The sequence below is a fragment of the Bombina bombina genome, chromosome 2 (genome assembly GCF_027579735.1).
Source record: "Bombina bombina isolate aBomBom1 chromosome 2, aBomBom1.pri, whole genome shotgun sequence".
NCBI classification, from domain to species: Eukaryota; Metazoa; Chordata; class Amphibia; order Anura; family Bombinatoridae; genus Bombina; species Bombina bombina.
In genome coordinates, this window is record NC_069500.1 from 59,132,401 (window position 1) to 59,152,519 (window position 20,119).

General features: G+C 38.1%; 1 protein-coding gene across 1 annotated transcript in view; it reads right to left on the reverse strand.

The window, feature by feature from the left end:
- Window positions 1-20,119, reverse strand: part of PSTPIP2 (proline-serine-threonine phosphatase interacting protein 2) — a 535,836-nt gene that overhangs the window by 262,268 nt on the left and 253,449 nt on the right. Inside the window, exon 3 of the mRNA XM_053701065.1 lies at window positions 16,783-16,860. Coding sequence (XP_053557040.1) covers window positions 16,783-16,860 — 78 coding nt within the window. The remainder of the gene's footprint in view (window positions 1-16,782; window positions 16,861-20,119) is intronic.

The following is a 20,119-nucleotide window of genomic DNA, read 5'->3' on the forward strand; positions in this document are numbered from 1 at the left end:
CCCTAATCTTCTGCCTAATCTCCTCCCTAATCTCTTCTTTACTCCTCCTTCCTGTCATACCTTTTCAGAAGGTGAAAGTGCACAAATGAAAGGGGTCAAAATAATGAAATAAAAGTAAAAAGTGCTCAAAGTGTGAATGGGTTTTAGAAAATAGGGTAAGGGGTAGTAAGAAACAGACAAAGGTATAAAAAAGGATAAGGGTGTGTAAACAATAACTTGGTCTAAAAAGAACAAAATATAACTATGGGATGGGTATAGGTTTAAAGGGAATGGGGTATGTAGTGTATGTGTGTATGTAGTGTTACTGCTAGGTATATGTACGTATTGAATGCGTTTGCGTGTAAATGAAAGTAAATATGTTTAACTATGTGTAAGTAATGACAAACAAAGCAGCACTCAAACACTCACCCAGACAGATTCGTACACAAACTCTCTCTCACTATCTCCCTCTTACTATCTCTCTCTCACTTACTATCGCTCTCTCAATATCTCTCTCTCTCACTATCTCTCTCACTATCTCTCTCTGACTATCTGTAACCTTCAATGCCTAGACCCGTACCTGTCTCAAAAAAGCAATACAGTCAAGGAAGCCATGTTAAGAGCGTGCTTATATACCCTATGTAAATACTTAATGATGTACCGGTTTGCAAAGTAAACAAGGTCCAGGTGTGCAGTTGTGAAGATTTGTATGTGTGCAATGTGGAGTAGTTGTTTGAATTTGCTCATGCTCATATTGAGTTTCTAAATCCAGATATCTTTTTAAGGAATTTGTATAATGCGGTGATGTCATAGTGATTGTTTGCATTTAGTATTGCAAAATCAAAATTATAATTTTTGATTGTATCATATCTGTTAACTGTTCTAAATCTTTATTTTTGTGAAATCTTTCCTAATCGCCAATGCGAATGTTTAGTTTGCATATAAGTGTGTAATTTTTTCTGCTTGTTCTTTTGTCTCGTGATGCAGATCCAAACGTATTTGTTGAATTCTCGTTTTGTGTAAATGTTATGTAGTATTTGTTGTAAATAATTGTGAATGTTGAATGTGAATCTGCTATGTTGTGTGAGCGATTGTTTGTACATTTGACATTATTATTATTTGTGTCCATTAAGTTTTATGTGTAATGTGACAGAGCACTGTGTAGTTCTCGCGATATCGAGTGTTAGATAAAAAATCTGTTTATTTTTCTGTTTCCATTGATCGCTATGGGGGAATCCATTATGCAGCCGTGATTAGCAAGTGAAATAAACGTGGTATTCGTGTTAACGCAATGCATAACAACGTTCTTTTCAGACTTGTAATACCTACATTATGAAGAGTGCGCAATAAACATTATGCATACACTATTTGCACACAGCCATAACACAAAACTCATAATCTAGGTGTTCATTAATAAATGCTTAAGCGATACATATAAATCCTATATTATTAAAAAAAAAACAGGATTGGCCAATCTTAAAACAAGCCCCTATTTAGGATATCATATGCATAAAAACTCACATACATCAAAATTTACTATTACATCAAAACATGCTAGCTGGATTCCCCAAAGCAAGAAGCTAAAAATGCTACACAGGAATATAAGAGATCTTTGGAAGTTCCAAGTGTGTGATAAAATTATAAATGGGTTATAGCTCTCAGGTAATTCTATATGAGTTAGGTTGAGCTATATAAAACCATTCCCTTCACAAAGCTTCAAACAAAATAGGCACAAGTGACAAACTTACAGGGGGTAAAGACCCTGCTCTCAATATTCTCCTCTGTGAAAATGTATTATGTTGATTTCCTCCCAGCCTGTGTTGAGTACAGTGACGTGCAGTGACGTCAGAGGCTGGTGAGGCAGTGGCTAGGATACGCCTTCATTCTTTAGATATCCTTTGTTGAAGAAATAGCAATGCACATGGGTGAGCCAATCACATGTGGTATCTATGTGCAGCCACCAATCAGCAGCTACTGAGCATATTTAGATATGATTTTCAACAAAGGATATCAAAAGAATGAAAAAAAAGATATTAGATGTAAATTGGAAAGTTATTTAAATTTGCATATGGGATTGATATGGGTTTCATGTCCCTTTAAATGGTGTCTTGGAAAACTGGTCAACTTAGTAAACATCTGATTTTAGTCTAAAAGGATTGTAACAGAAACTCTTGCCAGATAACACAAGGCTTGCTCTGATTATGAGATCTAGAAATCCATGCCCATTAAAATATGTTTAAAACATACTTTTTACTTTAATGCTGCAAATTATGCTTATAGATTCTTTCATTATGCAGTAAATATAAAAATGTCTTGATCCAGTGGCGGCTGGTGAAATCTAAAGATGGTGGGGCGCTTGGCCTCACCCCTTTAAATAAAGGTGGCACTATCAATTCATTAATTAAATAAAAGGTAGACAGAAACACAGAGAAGCATTCGGGGGGAGAGGGAGAGACAGACGGGGGAGAGAGACACAGAGGGTTAGAGAGAAAGAGAGAGAGACACAATCACACACAGAGGGGTTAGAGAGAGAGAGAAAGAGAGAGAGACACAATCACACACAGAGGGGTTAGAGAGAGAGAGAAAGAGAGAGAGACACAATCACACACAGAGGGTTAGAGAGAGAGAAAGAGAGAGACACAATCACACACAGAGGGTTAGAGAGAGAAAGAGAGAGAGACACACAATCACACACAGAGGGTTAGAGAGAGAGAAATAAAGAGAGAGAGAGACAATCACACACAGAGGGTTAGAGAGAGAGAAAGAGAGAGAGACACAATGATTCAATCACATACAGAGGGTTAGAGAGAGACACAATCACACACAGAGGGTTAGAGAGAGAGAGAGAGAAAGAAAGAGACACAATCACACTCAGAGGGTTAGAGAGAGAGAGAAAGAGAGACACAATCACACACAGAGGGTTAGAGAGAGCGCGAGAGACACAATCACACACAGAGGGTTAGAGAGAGAGCTAGAGACACAATCACACACAGAGGGTTAGAGAGAGAGCGAGAGACACAATCACACACAGAGGGTTAGAGAGAGAAAGAGAGAGACACAATCACACACAGAGGGTTAGAGAGAGACACAATCACACACAGAGGGTTAGAGAGAGAGACACAATCACACACAGAGGGTTAGAGAGAGAGAGAAAGAAAGAGAGAGAGAGAGAGACACAATCACACACAGAGGGTTAGAGAGAAAGAGAGAGAGACACAATCACACACAGAGGGTTAGAGAGAGACACAATCACACACAGAGGGTTAGAGAGAGACACAATCACACACAGAGGGTTAGAGAGAGAGAGAAAGAGAGAGACAACATCACACACAGAGGGTTAGAGAGAGACACAATCACACACAGAGGGTTAGAGAGAGAGAAAGAGAGAGAGACACAATCACACACAGAGGGTTAGAGAGAGAAAGAAAGAGAGAGACAGAGACACACAATCACACACAGAGGGTTAGAGAGAAAGAGAGAGAGAGAGAGAGAGACACAATCACACACAGAGGGTTAGAGAGAGACACAATCACACACAGAGGGTTAGAGATAGAGAGAGACACAATCACACACAGAGGGTTAGAGAGAGACACAATCACACACATAGGGTTAGAGAGAGAGAAAGAGAGAGAGACACAATCACACACAGAGGGTTAGAGAGAGAAAGAAAGAGAGAGAGAGAGAGAGACACAATCACACACAGAGGGTTAGAGAGAAAGAGAGAGAGAGAGAGACACAATCACACACAGAGGGTTAGAGAGAGACACAATCACACACAGAGGGTTAGAGATAGAGAGAGAGAAAGAGAGAGAGAGAGACACAATCACACACAGAGGGTTAGAGAGAGACACAATCACACACAGAGGGTTAGAGATAGAGAGAAAGATAGAGAGAGAGAGAGAGAGAGACACACACACAATCACACACAGAGGGTTAGAGAGAGAGAAAGAGAGAGAGAGAGACAATCACACAGAGGGTTAGAGAGAGACACAATCACACACAGAGGGTTAGAGAGAAAGAGAGAGAGACACAATCACACACAGAGGGTTAGAGAGAGACACAATCACACACAGAGGGTTAGAGATAGAGAGAGAGAGAATCACACACAGAGGGTTAGAGAGAGACACAATCACACACAGAGGGTTAGAGAGACAAATAAGGGATGAGAGAGTCTGAGGGGAAGGAAGAGAGACAGAGAGAGAAAGAGACCATGGGGGAGAACAACACATAAGGAGAGAGATGGATAGAGAGAGAGACACACACACACATACAAGGGGGGGGGGGGAGGGACCACTGCATTTTTAAGTAATAAAACAGCAAAGCTACAGAGACTAAGTGAGACTATAACTAAATGAGACCATACATTAGTGTGCAGTACAGAGGCAAGCTGCTAAGTTAGTGGGTGTAAAGTTTGAGTAAACAAAATACAAAAATGATCCTTTGCTGTAAAAGAGTAAAAAAAACACTAAACCACATTCATTGAATTATCATTTTCACTAACAGAATCCTTTTCAGTAAAATCTTACTTTAATAAGATGGGGCTGAAACAGTGCTCTCTGTGCCTCTCTCTCTCTCTTCCTGCTCTGTAAGGATTCAGGAAGTGACAGTGGCACATTCCACTGCACTTAGAGGGGGAGAACAGAACTCTTTTTCACTTTAGCAAAGCTAGCAGGTTCACAGGACAGCAACAAAATAAATGAAAGTTGTTTTTTTCTGTTTTTGTTTTATTTTATATCATTTAACATCCAGCCCCAACCCTAAGTTCCATTTACTAATGCCTCTCACTGGATTGGTTCAGCCCAAATAGCACTGCCTCAAATAAGCAGTTAATGGGCCATGCAATGATCTTAACCACTTTCATCCAGTAGATGGCGCAGCATGTTGTGTAATGGTGGGCAGACCTGCTTGTGCCTCTTCATTGCACAACATATAGCTGTGAAAAAAAAATGCTGGGGAAAAAAAGTACAATTTTTTTATTTTATTTTTTAAAGTCAATAAAAAAATATATATTTTTGCCCATATGAGAGGTGAAGCACTGCCTCACCTGCCTCTAGTGACTGCACATCACTGGTTGAGTATACAATACCAGTAGGGAGACTGAGAGACCGCTTCAGAGTATGTTATTTAATATTCACTGTTTAGGTTGTCTCTGGTCCGTTGACGGGTGTTGTCCTCCCTATGCCATATCCGCTATGGAGTAAGCGGCTTTCTCCGTGTTTCAAAGTGAAAGTGATTTTGTAATCCAAAAGTATGGTGGCCCGGAAGTGGCAAAAAAAAAAATGCGGTGAGCAAAACAGAACTTTGACAAGTACTGAAAAATTGAGCAGGAGGACAGACAGTAACCATTTATTTGTTGGAAAAACAAAGTCTGTGGATCTACCGTCTAACAGTTCTAATTCTAGTCTGCTCCATTGTAGTCTTTAAGACAGTGTAAGAAAACACAAGTATAAATACCCTAACACGTAGTGCATACTTAGACACAATATTACAGCAATATATAACAGTAGTACAAATATGTGGAATATACTGCGATATCTTCTAGTAAGTAAGGTTAGACAGTAAATGAGTAGGGAAAAAAATATAGGGATAAATGTTTTCTGTAAAGATATTAGCTCTTTCCATCCCCAGCGAAACAACAATCAGTACTGGTAAACGTACAGACAAAAAAAGCTGTTATATCCCTTGTAGAGCATTTCTAAAACTTGCACTGCGATAGTAACAATGAAATATGTCACACTAAACCCTCACCGATCTTAGAATAGCTTGATCCTACCCCCTCCTGTAGCGTTGCTAAGCAGAAATCAATGTGTCTGTAGCCCAAGATGGCCACCGTCAGAGTGAGGGAGGAAGCCTATGGAGAGCATGCAAAAGAGTACAAAGGGGGGGGAAAGTTTTAACTCCCTCCGTTCCGGCTGCACATTACCCCCACACTGCACTCTTTACATGATATGCGCCGAATGCACTTAACATACCCCCAGAAGCTGCTTAGTGCTCCTTCAGACTGCAAACAGTAACAACATTAATTTAGCTCCAGCCTTAAAGTGATAGTAAACTTTAGGTATTTACTGGCTAGTATATAAAATTACTATAAAAACAGGGGCACTTTTATTGATTAATTTTTTAAGACACTTAATTTTATTTATAGATGGTAAACATTGCGCTGTTCCTCCGCCCGCATCTCCTACTTTATTTAGCTGAGCGATGACAAATTCGGCTTCATCCAATCGTTGCATGCCCCATGAGCTGGACGTCATGCAACGATTGGATGGAGCCAGATTTGTCATCGCTCAGCAAAATAAATGGATAGATTATGAGTTTTGCTATAGAGACTATGCGGTGCTAATGAGCAGTTTTTTCTCACCGCTCACTTACCTGCAGCACTGGTATTACAGGTTTTTACAAACCCGGCGTTAAAAGACAAAAAGTGAGCGTAGAGCAAAATTTTGCTCCATATGTCACTTCAATACCAGTGCTGCTTAAGTTACCGGTGAGCTGGTCGTACGTGCTCGTGCACGATTTCCCCATATGAATCAACGGGGAGAGCCGGCTGAGAAAAAGTCTTAACACCTGCAAAAAAGTAGCCCCATTGATTCCTATCAGGGAAATAAAATTTATGTCTACAGCTTACACCCTAACATGAACCCTGAGTCTAAACACCACTAATCTTACACTTATTAACCCCTAATCTGCCGTCCCCGACATCGCCGACACCTAAATTATATTTATTAAACCCTAATCTGCCACTCCGGACACCGCCGCCACTTACATTATACTTATGAACCCCTAATCTGCTGCCCCCAACATCGCCGTCACCTACATTATATTTATTAACCCCAAAACCTAAGTCTAACCCTAACCCTAACACCCCCTAACTTAAAGGGACAGTAAACCTTAAAAATAATGTTATATAATTCTGCACATAGTGCAGAATTATATAACATTACATTAGCCAAACTTTTTAAATCATAATATTGCGTTTTTATTTTGTAAAAATACAGCTGTTTTACAGACACGCTCTCTGTACTCTGCTGAGCGGGTCTGTTGTTTTTACTGAGGGCATCGGGCCAGCTGTATAGTTACAGCCCGGCCCGACCGCGCCATTAGACACAGTGCAGACCCGCTCAGCAGAGTACAGAGAGCGTGTCTGTAAAACAGCGGTATTTTTACAAAATAAAAAGGCAATATTATGATTTAAAAGGTTTGGCTAATGTAATGTTATATAATTCTGCACTATGTGCAGAATTATATAACATTATTTTTAAGGTTTACTGACCCTTTAAAAATAATTACAATAAATCTAAATAAAAATTAATATTATTACCTAAATAATTCCTATTTAAAACTAAATACTTACCTAGAAAATAAACCCTAAGCTAGCTACAATATAACTAATAGTTACATTGTATCTAGTTTAGGGTTTATTTTTATTTTACAGGCAAGTTTGTATTTATTTTATCTAGGTAGAATAGTTATTAAATAGTTATTAACTATTTAATAACTACCTAGCTAAAATAAATACAAACTTACCTGTAAAATAAAACCTAACCTAAGTTACAATAACACACTACCCTATAATTAAATAAATTAACTAAATTAAAAACAATTTAATAAATTAAATTAGCTAAAGTACAAAACAAAACAAACACTAAATTACAGAAAATAATAAACAAATTACAAGATATTAAAACTAATTACACCTAATCTAATAGCCCTATCAAAATAAAAAAGCCCCCCCAAAATAAAAAACCCTAGCCTAAACTAACCTACCAATAGCCCTTAAAAGACCCTTTTGCAGGGCATTGCCCCAAAGTAATCAGCTCTTTTACCTGTAAAAAAAAAATAGAAACAACCTCCCCAACAGTAAAACCCACCACCCACACAACCAACCCCCCAAATAAAATACTATCTAAAAAAACCCTAAGCTCCCCATTGCCCTGAAAAGGGCATTTGGATGGGCATTGCCCTTAAAAGGGCAGTTAGCTCTTTTGCGGCCCAAACCCTAATCTAAAAAATAAAACCCACCCAATACACCCTTAAAAAAATCTAACACTAACCCTCTGAAGATCGACTCACTGTTCTGAAGACCGGACATCCATCCTCAAGGAAGTCTTCATCCAACCGGGCCAAAGTCCTCAACGAAGCCGGGAGAAGTCTTCATCCAAGCCGGGCGAAGTGGTTCTCCAGACGGGCAGAAGTCTTCATCCATCCGACGCGGAGCGGGTCCATCTTCAAGACATCCGACACGGAGCATCCTCTTCATCCGGAGTCTTCTTGCTGACTGACGGTTCCTTTAAGTGACGTCATTCAAGATGGTGTCCCTTAGATTCCGATTGGCTGATAGAATTCTATCAGCCAATCGGAATTAAGGTGTAAAAAATCCTATTGGCTGATGCAATCAGCCAATAGGATTGAAGTTCAATCCTATTGGCTGATCCAATCAGCCAATAGGATTGAGCTTGCATTCTATTGGCTGATTGGAACAGCCAATAGAATGCAAGATCAATCCAATAGGATTTTTTACACCTTAATTCCGATTGGCTGATAGAGCGGATTACTTTGGGGCAATGCCCCGCAAAAGGCCCTTTTAAGGGCAATTGGTAGTTTAGTTTAGGCTAGGGTTTTTTTTTATTTTGGGGGGGCTTTTTTATTTTGATAGGGCTATTAGATTAGGTGTAATTAGTTTAAATATCTTGTAATTTGTTTATTATTTTATGTAATTTAGTGTTTGTTTGTTTTTGTAGCTAATTTAATTTAATTTATTTAATTGTTGTTAATTTAGATAATTTATTTAATTGTAGTGTAGTGTTAGGTGTTAGTGTAACTTAGGTTAGGTTTTATTTCACAGGTAAATTTGTATATATTTTAGCTAGGTAGTTATTAAATAGTTAATAACTATTTAATAACTATTCTACCTATTAAAATAAATACAAACTTGCCTGTAAAATAAAAATAAACCCTAAGCTAGCTACAATGTAACTATTAGTTATATTGTAGCTAGCTTAGGGTTTATTTTACAGCCAAGTATTTAGTTTTAAATAGGAATTATTTAGGTAATAATAATAATTTTTATTTAGATTTATTGTAATTATATTTAAGTTAGGGGGTGTTAGGGTTAGGGTTAGACTTAGGCTTAGGGGTTGATACATTTAGTATAGTGGCGGCGACGTTAGGGACAGTAGATTAGGGGTTAATAATATTTAACTAGTGTTTGCGAGGAGGGAGTGCGGCGGTTTAGGGGTTAATATGTTTATTATAGTTGCGGCGATGTCCGGAGCAGCAGATTAGGGGTTAAAAATTTTATTTTAGTGTTTGCAATGCGGGAGGGCCTCGGTTTAGGGGTTAATAGGTAGTTTATGGGTGTTAGTGTACTTTTTAGCACTTTAGTTATGAGTTTTATGCTACGGTGTTGTACAATAAAACTCTTAACTACTGACTTTTAAATGCATTAGGACTCTTAACGGGGTAGGGTGTATCGCTCACTTTTTGGCCCCCCAGTACAGACTCGTAATACCGGTGCTATGGAAGTCCCATAGAAAAAAAGACTTTACAAAGTCGTTTTGCGGTAAGGCCAAAAAAGTGTGCGGTGACCCTAAACACCTGCAAGACTCGTAATACCAGCGGTAGTGAAAAAGCAGCGTTAGGACCTGTTAACGCTGCTTTTTCAGCCTAACGCAAAACTCGGAATCTAGACGAAAATATTTATTCTATGGTTTATTAATTAAATTTTTTTTTTTTTTTTTATTGGGGTTTAAGAAATTACAACACATTCAGTTTGCTCATTTAGCATACAAAGTTCACATGTCTAGAAGATGATATGCCAAGTTCAGCTATATGACTACATTGATGTAAATGAACAACATTAATTTGTAACAGACACAATAATTTTTCCCAGTACAAAATAAACCAGTCATCAAAAATGTAAAGAGTAAACCCATGAACAACCCTCTTTTTCGCCCTCATTAACAACAGAAGCCACTTTTGAACCCCAAGAATCTCAACTCTCAAAAACTGAGGGTTTTTAGGTGACGCGGGCCACTTTTGGACCTGAACATTCGCTATATATAGGTAACAAGTATAAACGTTATAAAACAATAGTTAAAAAGATGAAAATGCTATGGTAGATATATTAAGATCGAGTATAATTATAAAATATATATCTCCAACACAGCTGAAGCCACTTTTGGACTTCTGGTAATATTAAGACACCTCAGTAGGAAATGCAATTTCTAACTCACAGGCTACTTTTGGACCTCAGTAAATATAGTGCTCTAAAACAGCATAATGTATTACATATTCAGATAACAAATATAATATTATTCTATAATATTGAGTATGGCATTGTCAAAAGAAACAGGGCGCCTCTTGGACCCAAAATGCACTATAGAAATATGTCTGGACTAAGTCTATAAAGTCAAAATAGGAGAAGTATATTGCAGTTTTTTGCAGAAGTATATTAAAGTTTAATATACTAGTAACTGAGTTAAGTTATAAATGTGGAATGTGACTATGAGAAAAGAAAGGGAAGCCACACCTATGTTCTAGTATGCTCATATAATAACTATAATGTATAATATATAGAGGAGTGAAGACTATACAGCCCCCTATCAGATGCTTGGCTGGGTGGTGTTGTACTTACTTGCCTCAACTACAAATGTGAAATCTATGCTATAACTATGTGAGACTATACAAAATTATTCCTTTACAATACACAAAAATGGGTACAGCCAAAGAGGCCTATTTATCAAAGGTCTGTCAGAAATGATCCAACAGTGCGGATCAGGTCCGACAGACCTCGCTGAATGCGGAGGGCAATACGCTCTCTGTATTCAGCATTGCACCAGCAGCTCTTGTGAGCCGCCCCCTGCAGACTCAAGGCCAATGGGCCACCAGCAGGGAGATGTCAATCAACCCGATCATACTCTATCGGGTTGAATTGTGGCGATTCCTGTCCACCTGATCAGAGCAGGCAGAGTTATGGAGCAGCAGTCTTTAGACCGCTGCTTCATAACTGCTGTTTCTGGCGAGTCTGAAGACTCGCCAGAAACACGGGCTCACAAGCTTCCTACGGAGCTTAATAAATGGGCCTCAAAGTGTTAACTATAGCATTGTTTTGTACCTAGCACAGACCTCACTTGAGCCTGCACATAGGTTTAGACAATGGAAATTGTATAGAGGCTCACTGATCCAGGAAAGGGAAAAAACAGATGTAGTACTAGATGTAGTCTAGGACTAGTGACAAAGCTCAGCATGTTTAGGAAAATATATGTTGAAAGCCCAATATCTATTGAGAAGGGATATCACTCTCAGGCAATTACTAAATTCTATAAATATCAAAGATAAGAGAGGGCGCATACACTATATACACTGTACAACTTCAAAAAACAACATACACAGCTCATTCAATATATGGCACTTGTACCTATTAACGTACAATTATATCAAAGTCCCATGTTGAAAGTCACTATGATAGTGCAAAAAATCAGGTATGTCCTCAGTGTGAATGATGGCTGCGCTCCTCTTCACGGAAGATACTGGAAAAACTGTAAAATAGAAGAAAGGGAGGGGCGCCTCCTGTGTAGAATCACCAAATAAAGAAAGCCAAAGCTTATGCACTTGAGCCAAATTGGTACTCGAATACTAATAAGGAATATAAAATAAGATATAGGTTGGACTGTACATCCAAATATATAATTTATTTAATTACTTGTTCAATCTGTAAGAAACAATATATCAGCTCACCAACTCCAGGTGTTACCAACGACATGGTCTTTTAATAAAAATGTTTTTTACTATAACACAAGTATAGTGGTTTCTACCTTACCTCTTATTTCCCAATATTGGGCTGTTTGTGCATTTATCCTGTTTTTGGACCATATCGTTGGTAACACCTGGAGTGGGTGAGCTGATACGCCTTAACCTAAAATTATCAGTCTGTATCTACCAGCACATAGGTGTGCTAATGGACATTGTGAGTACCCATTTGGCATAATTATCTCCATTGTTCCATCTATTTGGTTGATCTGCACATGTGGTTTCCTTTGTTGTCTTGACTCTCCATTACAGACACACCTGGCGGGGATATCCTGGAGTGGGTGTACTGACACACCATATTATGTCAGCCTGCTTCCATTAGCACATTGGGGTGCTTATTTTAAATGTGAGTACCAATTTGGCTCGAGTGCATAAGCTTTGGCTTTTTTGATTTGGTGATTCTACGTATGAGGCGCCCCCCTCTCTTTCTTCTAAATTATTAAATTCTGCTGCACATATAAATATTATATAAAAAAAAACAGTTATAGAGTGGGGCCAAAATTCCCTCATGCATCAACATTAGTAAGAGTTAACCTGTCTATAAGGTTGAGAGGCTCCTAGTTTAAACAAGCTTATGAAGTTTAGTTCCAAGGTATAAACTCTCTGTATAAGAACCCCCGGTTAATAATACAAATTTGTCAAAACTTTCTTCTCATAATAGATTAAGTAATGATATAACCCATAAAGAAATTGCAAAACTCAAATATAAAGTGCACGTACATATATCAGGCTGTCAAGCCTTCACAACATACCATATTGTACAAAGCAGGCAAGCGTGTATAACAAGTGCTGATTGCAGCACAGTATCCCAGACATAGTCCAAAGTCTCAACCAATTCCCTGTCTGTACTCCCGGCCATGCAGGGCCACCTCACTGAAAAGGCTAGAGTGGATACATTTTTGTGCATGCACGTAGATGTCCGCATACTGAGAACCCTCATGTTGTACAGTCATCCCATGTGACACCATGTCTGCAATCTTCTGACGAAGAAGCCCCGGCATGTCGTCTATGGTACCAGCATCACATGCATGGGAGCCGGCCACACTCCCACACGCAGACACCCAGTCATTTTCTTTCGTACTTAGGTACAGGACTTTACTCCCAGGGCAGGAGAGACAGAAACCACTGCTAACATCATCGGGCAAGTCGAGGAGGCCCTCCTCCCATTGCCGTGTAGCTGGGCAGGGGAGACTCGCCTGAGTCTTCTGTAGCATACGCCCTGAGCCACCATCTTTCTGTAAACTGGATCCACATGCAAACTCCAAGGTTGGCAAGACAGGTACTGGCACTATCACCCCTCACATCTGCATCTGTTCCCTCTGTCATTAGGCTATGCAGTGCGTTTCGGGTCGAGACGTCTCTCGACCATGTGGCAGCAACAATTCTGTCTCTTCTCAAAGTTTTCCATAAACTCTTGGAATACTTTCCCCAATTCCTCCATGATTGCAAGAGTGCAAGTTGCTTGGTACAAGGTAAACTTATCGTTGTAATATGGCAGAGACCCAAAGGGGTGGTGAAAGGCCGTAGCCTCAAAAGTAGCTCCGGTGCTCCGTCACTGTCAGCTATCTGGAATATTCTGGCATAATCAGAGAAGTAACAATTAGCTCATTAGTATGCTGTTATTTTCACTGCTGGATGGCAGCTTAGAAAGAGGATTTTTTCAAGCTAAAGTTTCTGAGCTGAAGCAGCAGTCGAAGTTGCGACCAAGCATGGCCGCTGCCCGGGAAGTTCCCCCTATTAATAATTTTTTATAATTTTATTAATTTTATTAATGTTTTATATATAATATTTCAATAACGCGACTTAAAAATACTACGTTTTCATGTGTCGCGTTAAAATTTAAAACGTGAAACCTGATGCGCAAATTTAGAAAATGTACTTTTATTATTAAATATATAATTATATATATATATGATGCTGTTCATGTAAAATACATATCTATACCTATATATCTATAGGAATATACATATATATATATATATATACGATATATATAGAAATATGTATTTAAGAATAAATAGAATATATTCTCCTATGTGAAGAACATTGGAATGTGAAATAATAAAGGGACATGAAACCCAATTTTTTCCTTTCATGATTCAGATATAGCTTACAGTTTTAAACAACTTTGCAGTTTACTTCTGTTATCAACTTTGCTTAATTCTCTTGGTATCATTTGTTGAAGGAGGAGCAATGCACTACTGGTTGCTAAATGAGCCAATGATAATAGAGATACATATGCAGCCACCAATCAGCAGCCAAGGTGCTTTGCTGCTCCTGAGCTTACCTAGATAAACTCTTCAACAAAAGATAACAAGCGAAGGAAGCAAATTAAATAATAGTAAAATGCAAAGTTGTTTAAAATTGTATGCTGTGTCTGAATGTCTAATTATGACTTTACTGTCCCTTTAAAAATTCATGTTGGGTTTAGCACTCTTGACTATACATGGTTGGGTTACCGTGCAAGTATGGGTTTCAGCTTTGTTTGCAGTTTTCGTGCTCCATTGATGTCATAACAATTGCTTTGCGTGTGTCAGGTTTTTCGCTTGCATGCAAACGTTTTACTTTCAACTCCTAATATGAGCGCAACCCGACTCAAGCAAAAAGACTCCATGTAGCAATGTTATTTCTTGAGCGGTAGCGCTTATTTGCATTTACATTAGTAATCTAGCACTTTATGGGTAATTTATGTTTAAATTGATTAACAAAAAGACTCAAAGGCACCGTCCCAGACCCCGCTCTTTGAAGGGCTCTGCAATGTCAGCAGTATTTAGCTTAAAGCAAGCATTTATGGTGTCATGACTCTATTATTCTGTTCACCTATGGAATTGATTTGTTTTTATCATTGAATAAATAGCTTTGGTTTTATTTGCTATTTTTTGGATTAAGCCTGTTCTTTTCCAAGTCCGTGTGCTGGGATTTTCTCTGACTGTGTGGCTGCTATGGTGTCATTAAGTCTAATATTTTGTGTCATTCTTTATAAAGGTATCACAGAATGTTGGCACGGGTTGAGTCATACAAGGGGCAGAGCATACAGGGTAGGGAATAAGGGCACTGGGCTGAGGGGCCCCACAAATTTATCTTGCTAAGGGCCCTGCAAATGCTAAGTTTGGCCCTGCTCAAAGGTTTTACAAGCTCTCTTACTATAATTATATACATTACAAGGAGTTATTTTCTTGCTGTGTCTACATGTACTGATTGTATAACTCTCAAATATGAGATTGTATTGCAACTATATTTAGCATCTAAAAGGTTAAACAATTTAGGGCCAGATTACGAGTTGAGTGATATCTTAACATGTACCCGTAAAGGAGCAAATTTGCCCGTTTATGCACGCACGTTAAATAACCAGCTATTACAAGCTGTGCGAATTGGCCCATGCTCTGTGCTAGGTGGTTTGCTGTGTCTATTGGCATCAGAACAAGTCTCCCATTGAAGCTTATGGAAGCAAGGCTTCCGGGCAATGAAAACGCAACATCTGCATGCGCTGGTATTACTGAAAGGAGTGCAAATATCTTGCTAGCATAAGTGCAATATTGCGCTCCACTCGTAATCTAACCCTTAGCGTTAATATATTACATATATAAGGGATGATTACCCAGGCCCCTGAGCCCCAGGGACAGCTTAAAATTTGACTCCAGTTCCTGAGTTAAAGGGACAAGAAAGGTTCAGAATAATGTTATATAATTCTGCACACAGTGTAGAATTATATAACATTATTTAAGTGGTAACGTCGAAAATTAAAAGTATTTCCCAATTTTGCAGTGTAACGTTAGTCTAGTAGCAGGAGCAAGCTACATTTATTCCAATAGTGCAACCGGGCGTGCTGTGACTAGCCAGCAAGCCCGCAAAGCGCTTTGGATATCCAAGACCCACTCAGTAGATCCGGGAGCGGAGTCCAACGTTACACTGCAAAATTGGGAAATACTTTTCATTTTCTAAGTTACCGCTCGAATAATGTTATATAATTCTGCACTGTGTGCAGAATTATATAAAATTAATCTGAACTTTTACTGTCCCTTTAATGTACTGGGGGTGTCCCTTTGAAAAGAGAGAGTTGTGGGACCAGCAGCCACATATGCCTCATCACACCATATGCACTTGAAAACCAGAAAAGCTCAGAATGCAAGGCTAGCGCTGTCTTCCACTTGCCTGAAAGTCCTCTACTGCAGTATAGCACAGCATGTCAGCAAGAGAACAAGTCTGACTGACATACAAAGGAGGGACCATGTCAGGCTATCGAGTGCGGGCCGAAGCCATATTATATTTACCACAGGTCAGGAGCGCAAGAGACATTGGTATTGTGCTGCTGTGAGGTCATGAGTCAGCAGACTCACTATCAGGAGAGGCCTTGATAATACTAGAGCCAGGGGCTGCACTAAAGGCCTGATATTCAAAACCTTGCTGCTGTGGCGAGATAATCTAAGACGTCTTGTCCGTAGAGCAAGGCCTTTAACAAAAATTTAGAAATGCAATTTATAACATTTTCATGTTTATGTTGCTATCTAGTGCTATCTAGTGCTGTTTATGTGAAACAGAGACTCCTACATTACAATACAAGGTCTAACAAAATCCCAAAGGTTAACTGCCTGAGTCCCTGAAAAGCTGTGCAGCTGACTGAGAGTGCTGGTGAGCACCCAGGGCTGTGAGTTTTGAAGGGTCATGGGATGTGTACCCAGTCCAGTTTGAGAGTGCAGTCCATTTCTGTGTTTTGTATCACCCTTGTTTGTGCCTCAGCGTATTTGGTTGAAGGCAGCATTGTGTGGTTTTTAGTTTAGGGACGCAGGGAGAAAGAGAAGAAGGGAACTTAACTTGGTCCTGGGCCTATCACCATTTGGCACCATATATATATATTTGTCAAATTTGTTGAGCCCTGACAAATAAAATAACATTTTAGATGATAAGATCTCAGGAGTGGACAATTTAATGGTTAGTTTACAAATAATTATATAAAAACACATTATTCATTTATAAATTAAATGTTCTACTTACTTTATTTCAGTTTGCCCACAGGGTTTCCTCTTTGTTAGATTAACTAGGTCTTTCCCATATTTTTCTTCTATTGCTGCCCTATAAAAGACAACAGAATATTGTTAGGCTGTTAGTGTGATTTGATGGGGTAAAGTTCAGGAAACACTATAGGGGGCCCCATTTTTATTGGAGTAGATTCATTTAACAAGACATTTTTAATGGGGAGAGTTTCAGAGTTTGTCTTGCAGAGCACTCAACAGCCTTTGCATGATACATACTGTATTAAAGCAACATCATAGTTTACAGTATACAATTACATCATAGTGTACAGTATACGATTACATCATAGTGTACAGTATACGATTATAGTTCCAGTAACATTATTATTAGACTTACTTGCTAAGTGCCAACTAATTCAACAACACTATGGGCATTCTGTTTATGAGGATTGAACAGAAGCATAAGTGAGGATATACTAGTATGTAGGATGAACAAACATTAAAGGGATATTGAACCTATATTTTTTTTCTTTCATGATTCAGATAGAAACACATGATTTAAAAAAAATTCCAATTGACTTCTATTATCTAATTTGTTTTGTTCCTTTTGTATTCTTTGTTGAAAAGGATAACTAGGAGCTGCTAATTGATGGCTGTACATATATGTCTCATGCTATTGGCTCACCTTATGTGTTCAGCTAGCACCCAGTAGTGCATTGCTGCTGCTTCAACAAAGGATACCAATAAAATAAAGCACATTAGATAATAGAAGTAAACTGCAAAGTTGTTTAAAATTGTATGTTCTGCCCAACAATTCCAAAGCGACCAATTGTAGTGGGTCTCTTCCAATCAGCCAATAGAATGCGAGCTCAATCTTATTGGATCAGCCAATAGGATTGAACTTCAATCCTATTGGCTGATTGCATCAGCCAATAGGATTTTTTTCTACCTTAAATCCGATTGGCTGATAGAATTCTATCAGCCAATCGGAATCTAAGGGACGCCATCTTGGATGACGTCATTTAAAGGAACCGTCATTCAATAAGAAGACTCCGGATGAAGAGGATGCTCCGCATCGGATGTCTTGAAGATGGAGCCGCTCCGCGTCAGATGGATGAAGATAGAAGATGCCGTCTGGGTGAAGACTTCTGCCCATCTGGACGACCACTTTGCCCGGCTTGGATGAAGATTTCTCCCGGCTTCGTTGAGGACTTCGGCACGGTTGGATGAAGACTTCTGCCGCTTCCTTGAGGATGGATGTCGAGTCTTCAGAACAGTAAGTTGATCTTCAGGGGGTTAGTGTTAGGTTTTTTTAAAAGGGTTTATTGGGTGGGTTTTATTTTTAGATTATGGTTTGGGTGCAATAGAGCTAACTGCCCTTTTAAGGGCAATGCCCATCCAAATGCCCTTTTCAGGGCAATGGGGAGCTTAGGTTTTTTTAGTTAGTGTTTTATTTGGGGGGGTTGGTTGTGTGGGTGGTTGGTTTTACTGTTGGGGGGTATTTGTATTTTTTATTTACAGGTAAAAGAGCTGATTTCTTTGGGGCAATGCCCCGCAAAAGGCCCTTTTAAGGGCTTTTGGTAGTTTATTGAAGGCTAGGGTTTTTTTTATTTTGGGGGGCTTTTTTATTTTCATAGGGCCCTTAGATTAGGTGTAATTAGTTTAAATCTTTGATAATTTCTTTTTATTTTGTGTAACTTAGTGTTTATTTTTTTGTGTAACTTAGTGATTGTTATTTTTTGTAACTACGTTGTTAGTTTTTTGTAACTTTGTAATTTTTTAGTGTAGATTTAAATTATTTGAGTAGGGTTTGGTGTTTAAATATATAGTATAGTTAATTTAATTTGTAGTTTAATGTAGTTTTAGTATAATAGTTCGGGTAGATTAATTATTAGTTTAATATAGTTGAATGTAATTTTATTAAAAAAAAATTGGGGTAGATTAATTTTTAGTTTAATATATTTTAATGTAATTTTAGTATAATAGTTATGATAGATTAATTATTAGTTTAAAATAGTTTAATTTAATTCTAAAGTTAAGTTTAAATTTATTATAAGATAGGGATGAGTTAATATTTAATATAAAGTTAGCGGGTTGTTAGGTTTAGAGGTTAATAGGTTAATTTAAACTTAAATAGGTTAATTCATGTGTCTGAATGCTAATAGAGCATGATAAGAAACTTTGATAAGGCTCATTGTAAAGTTTGTTCTTTTGAAAACATATGGATGGACTATCCTTAAAGGGACACTGAACCCAATTTATTTATTTTGTGATTCAGATAGAGCATGCAACTTTCTAATTTATTCCTATTTTCATATTTTCTTAATTCTCTGGTATCTTTATTTGAAAAGCAAGAATGTAAGTTTAGATGCCGGCCCATTTTTGGTGAACTACTTAGATGAGACATTGGTATAATATTCATGTAGAGATTCATCTGTGTCTGGGAAATTCATATAAATAAATATCTCATGGTTTGAAATTTAAAGAGAGTGCTTGGTTTCCCTTACTTTCTGAAATTAGGCTTAACTATACCCCTTTCATTTGACTTTCTTGTTTTTGGTAATAATGAATATATATATATACACACACAAATATACGTATACATGCATATATATATACGCACACATATATATAGGTGTATATGCGTATATACAAAAAATGCACCCAAATAATTTGTAGAGGGAGACTAAGAGACACCCTAACACAATTAAAGGGACACTTTACCCAAAAAATGTCTTTCATGATTAAGGTAGAGAATACAATTTTAAACAACATTCCAATTTACTTCTATTATTTAATTTGCTTTATTCTTTAGATATCCTTTGATGAAGAAGTAGCAATGCACATGGTGAGCCAATCACAGGAGGCATCTATGTGCAGCTACCAATCAACAGCTACTAAGCATATCTAGATATGCTTTTCAGCAAAGAATATCAAACAAATAAAGCAAATTAGATAATGGAAGTAAATTAGAAAGTTGTTTATAATTATATGCTCTCTCTAAATCATGGAAGAAAAAATTTGGGTTTCATGTCCCTTTAAGTGCACCTTTGGTTCACTTTACAATTCAAATCATTACATCTCAGTTGCTCTAAGTTCTTTTAGTTTATTTTGGAGGGGAGAAAAGCACTATATAAATAATGCCACACTAAAAAGAAGCCCGGGCACACTCAGACATCATGTTAAGAGGGGTTATGCCTTGAAATATAATTAGTCATTTGTACAGGGTCGTCTATTTGAGTAGCTTGTTGTGGGAAAGGTGAATAGTGGTCGGGTAACACAAAGACATCTAACTTAAGGGATCGCACGCTAAGGCATGTTCTCTTATTAATGCTATCAGTAACTGTCATATATATGCC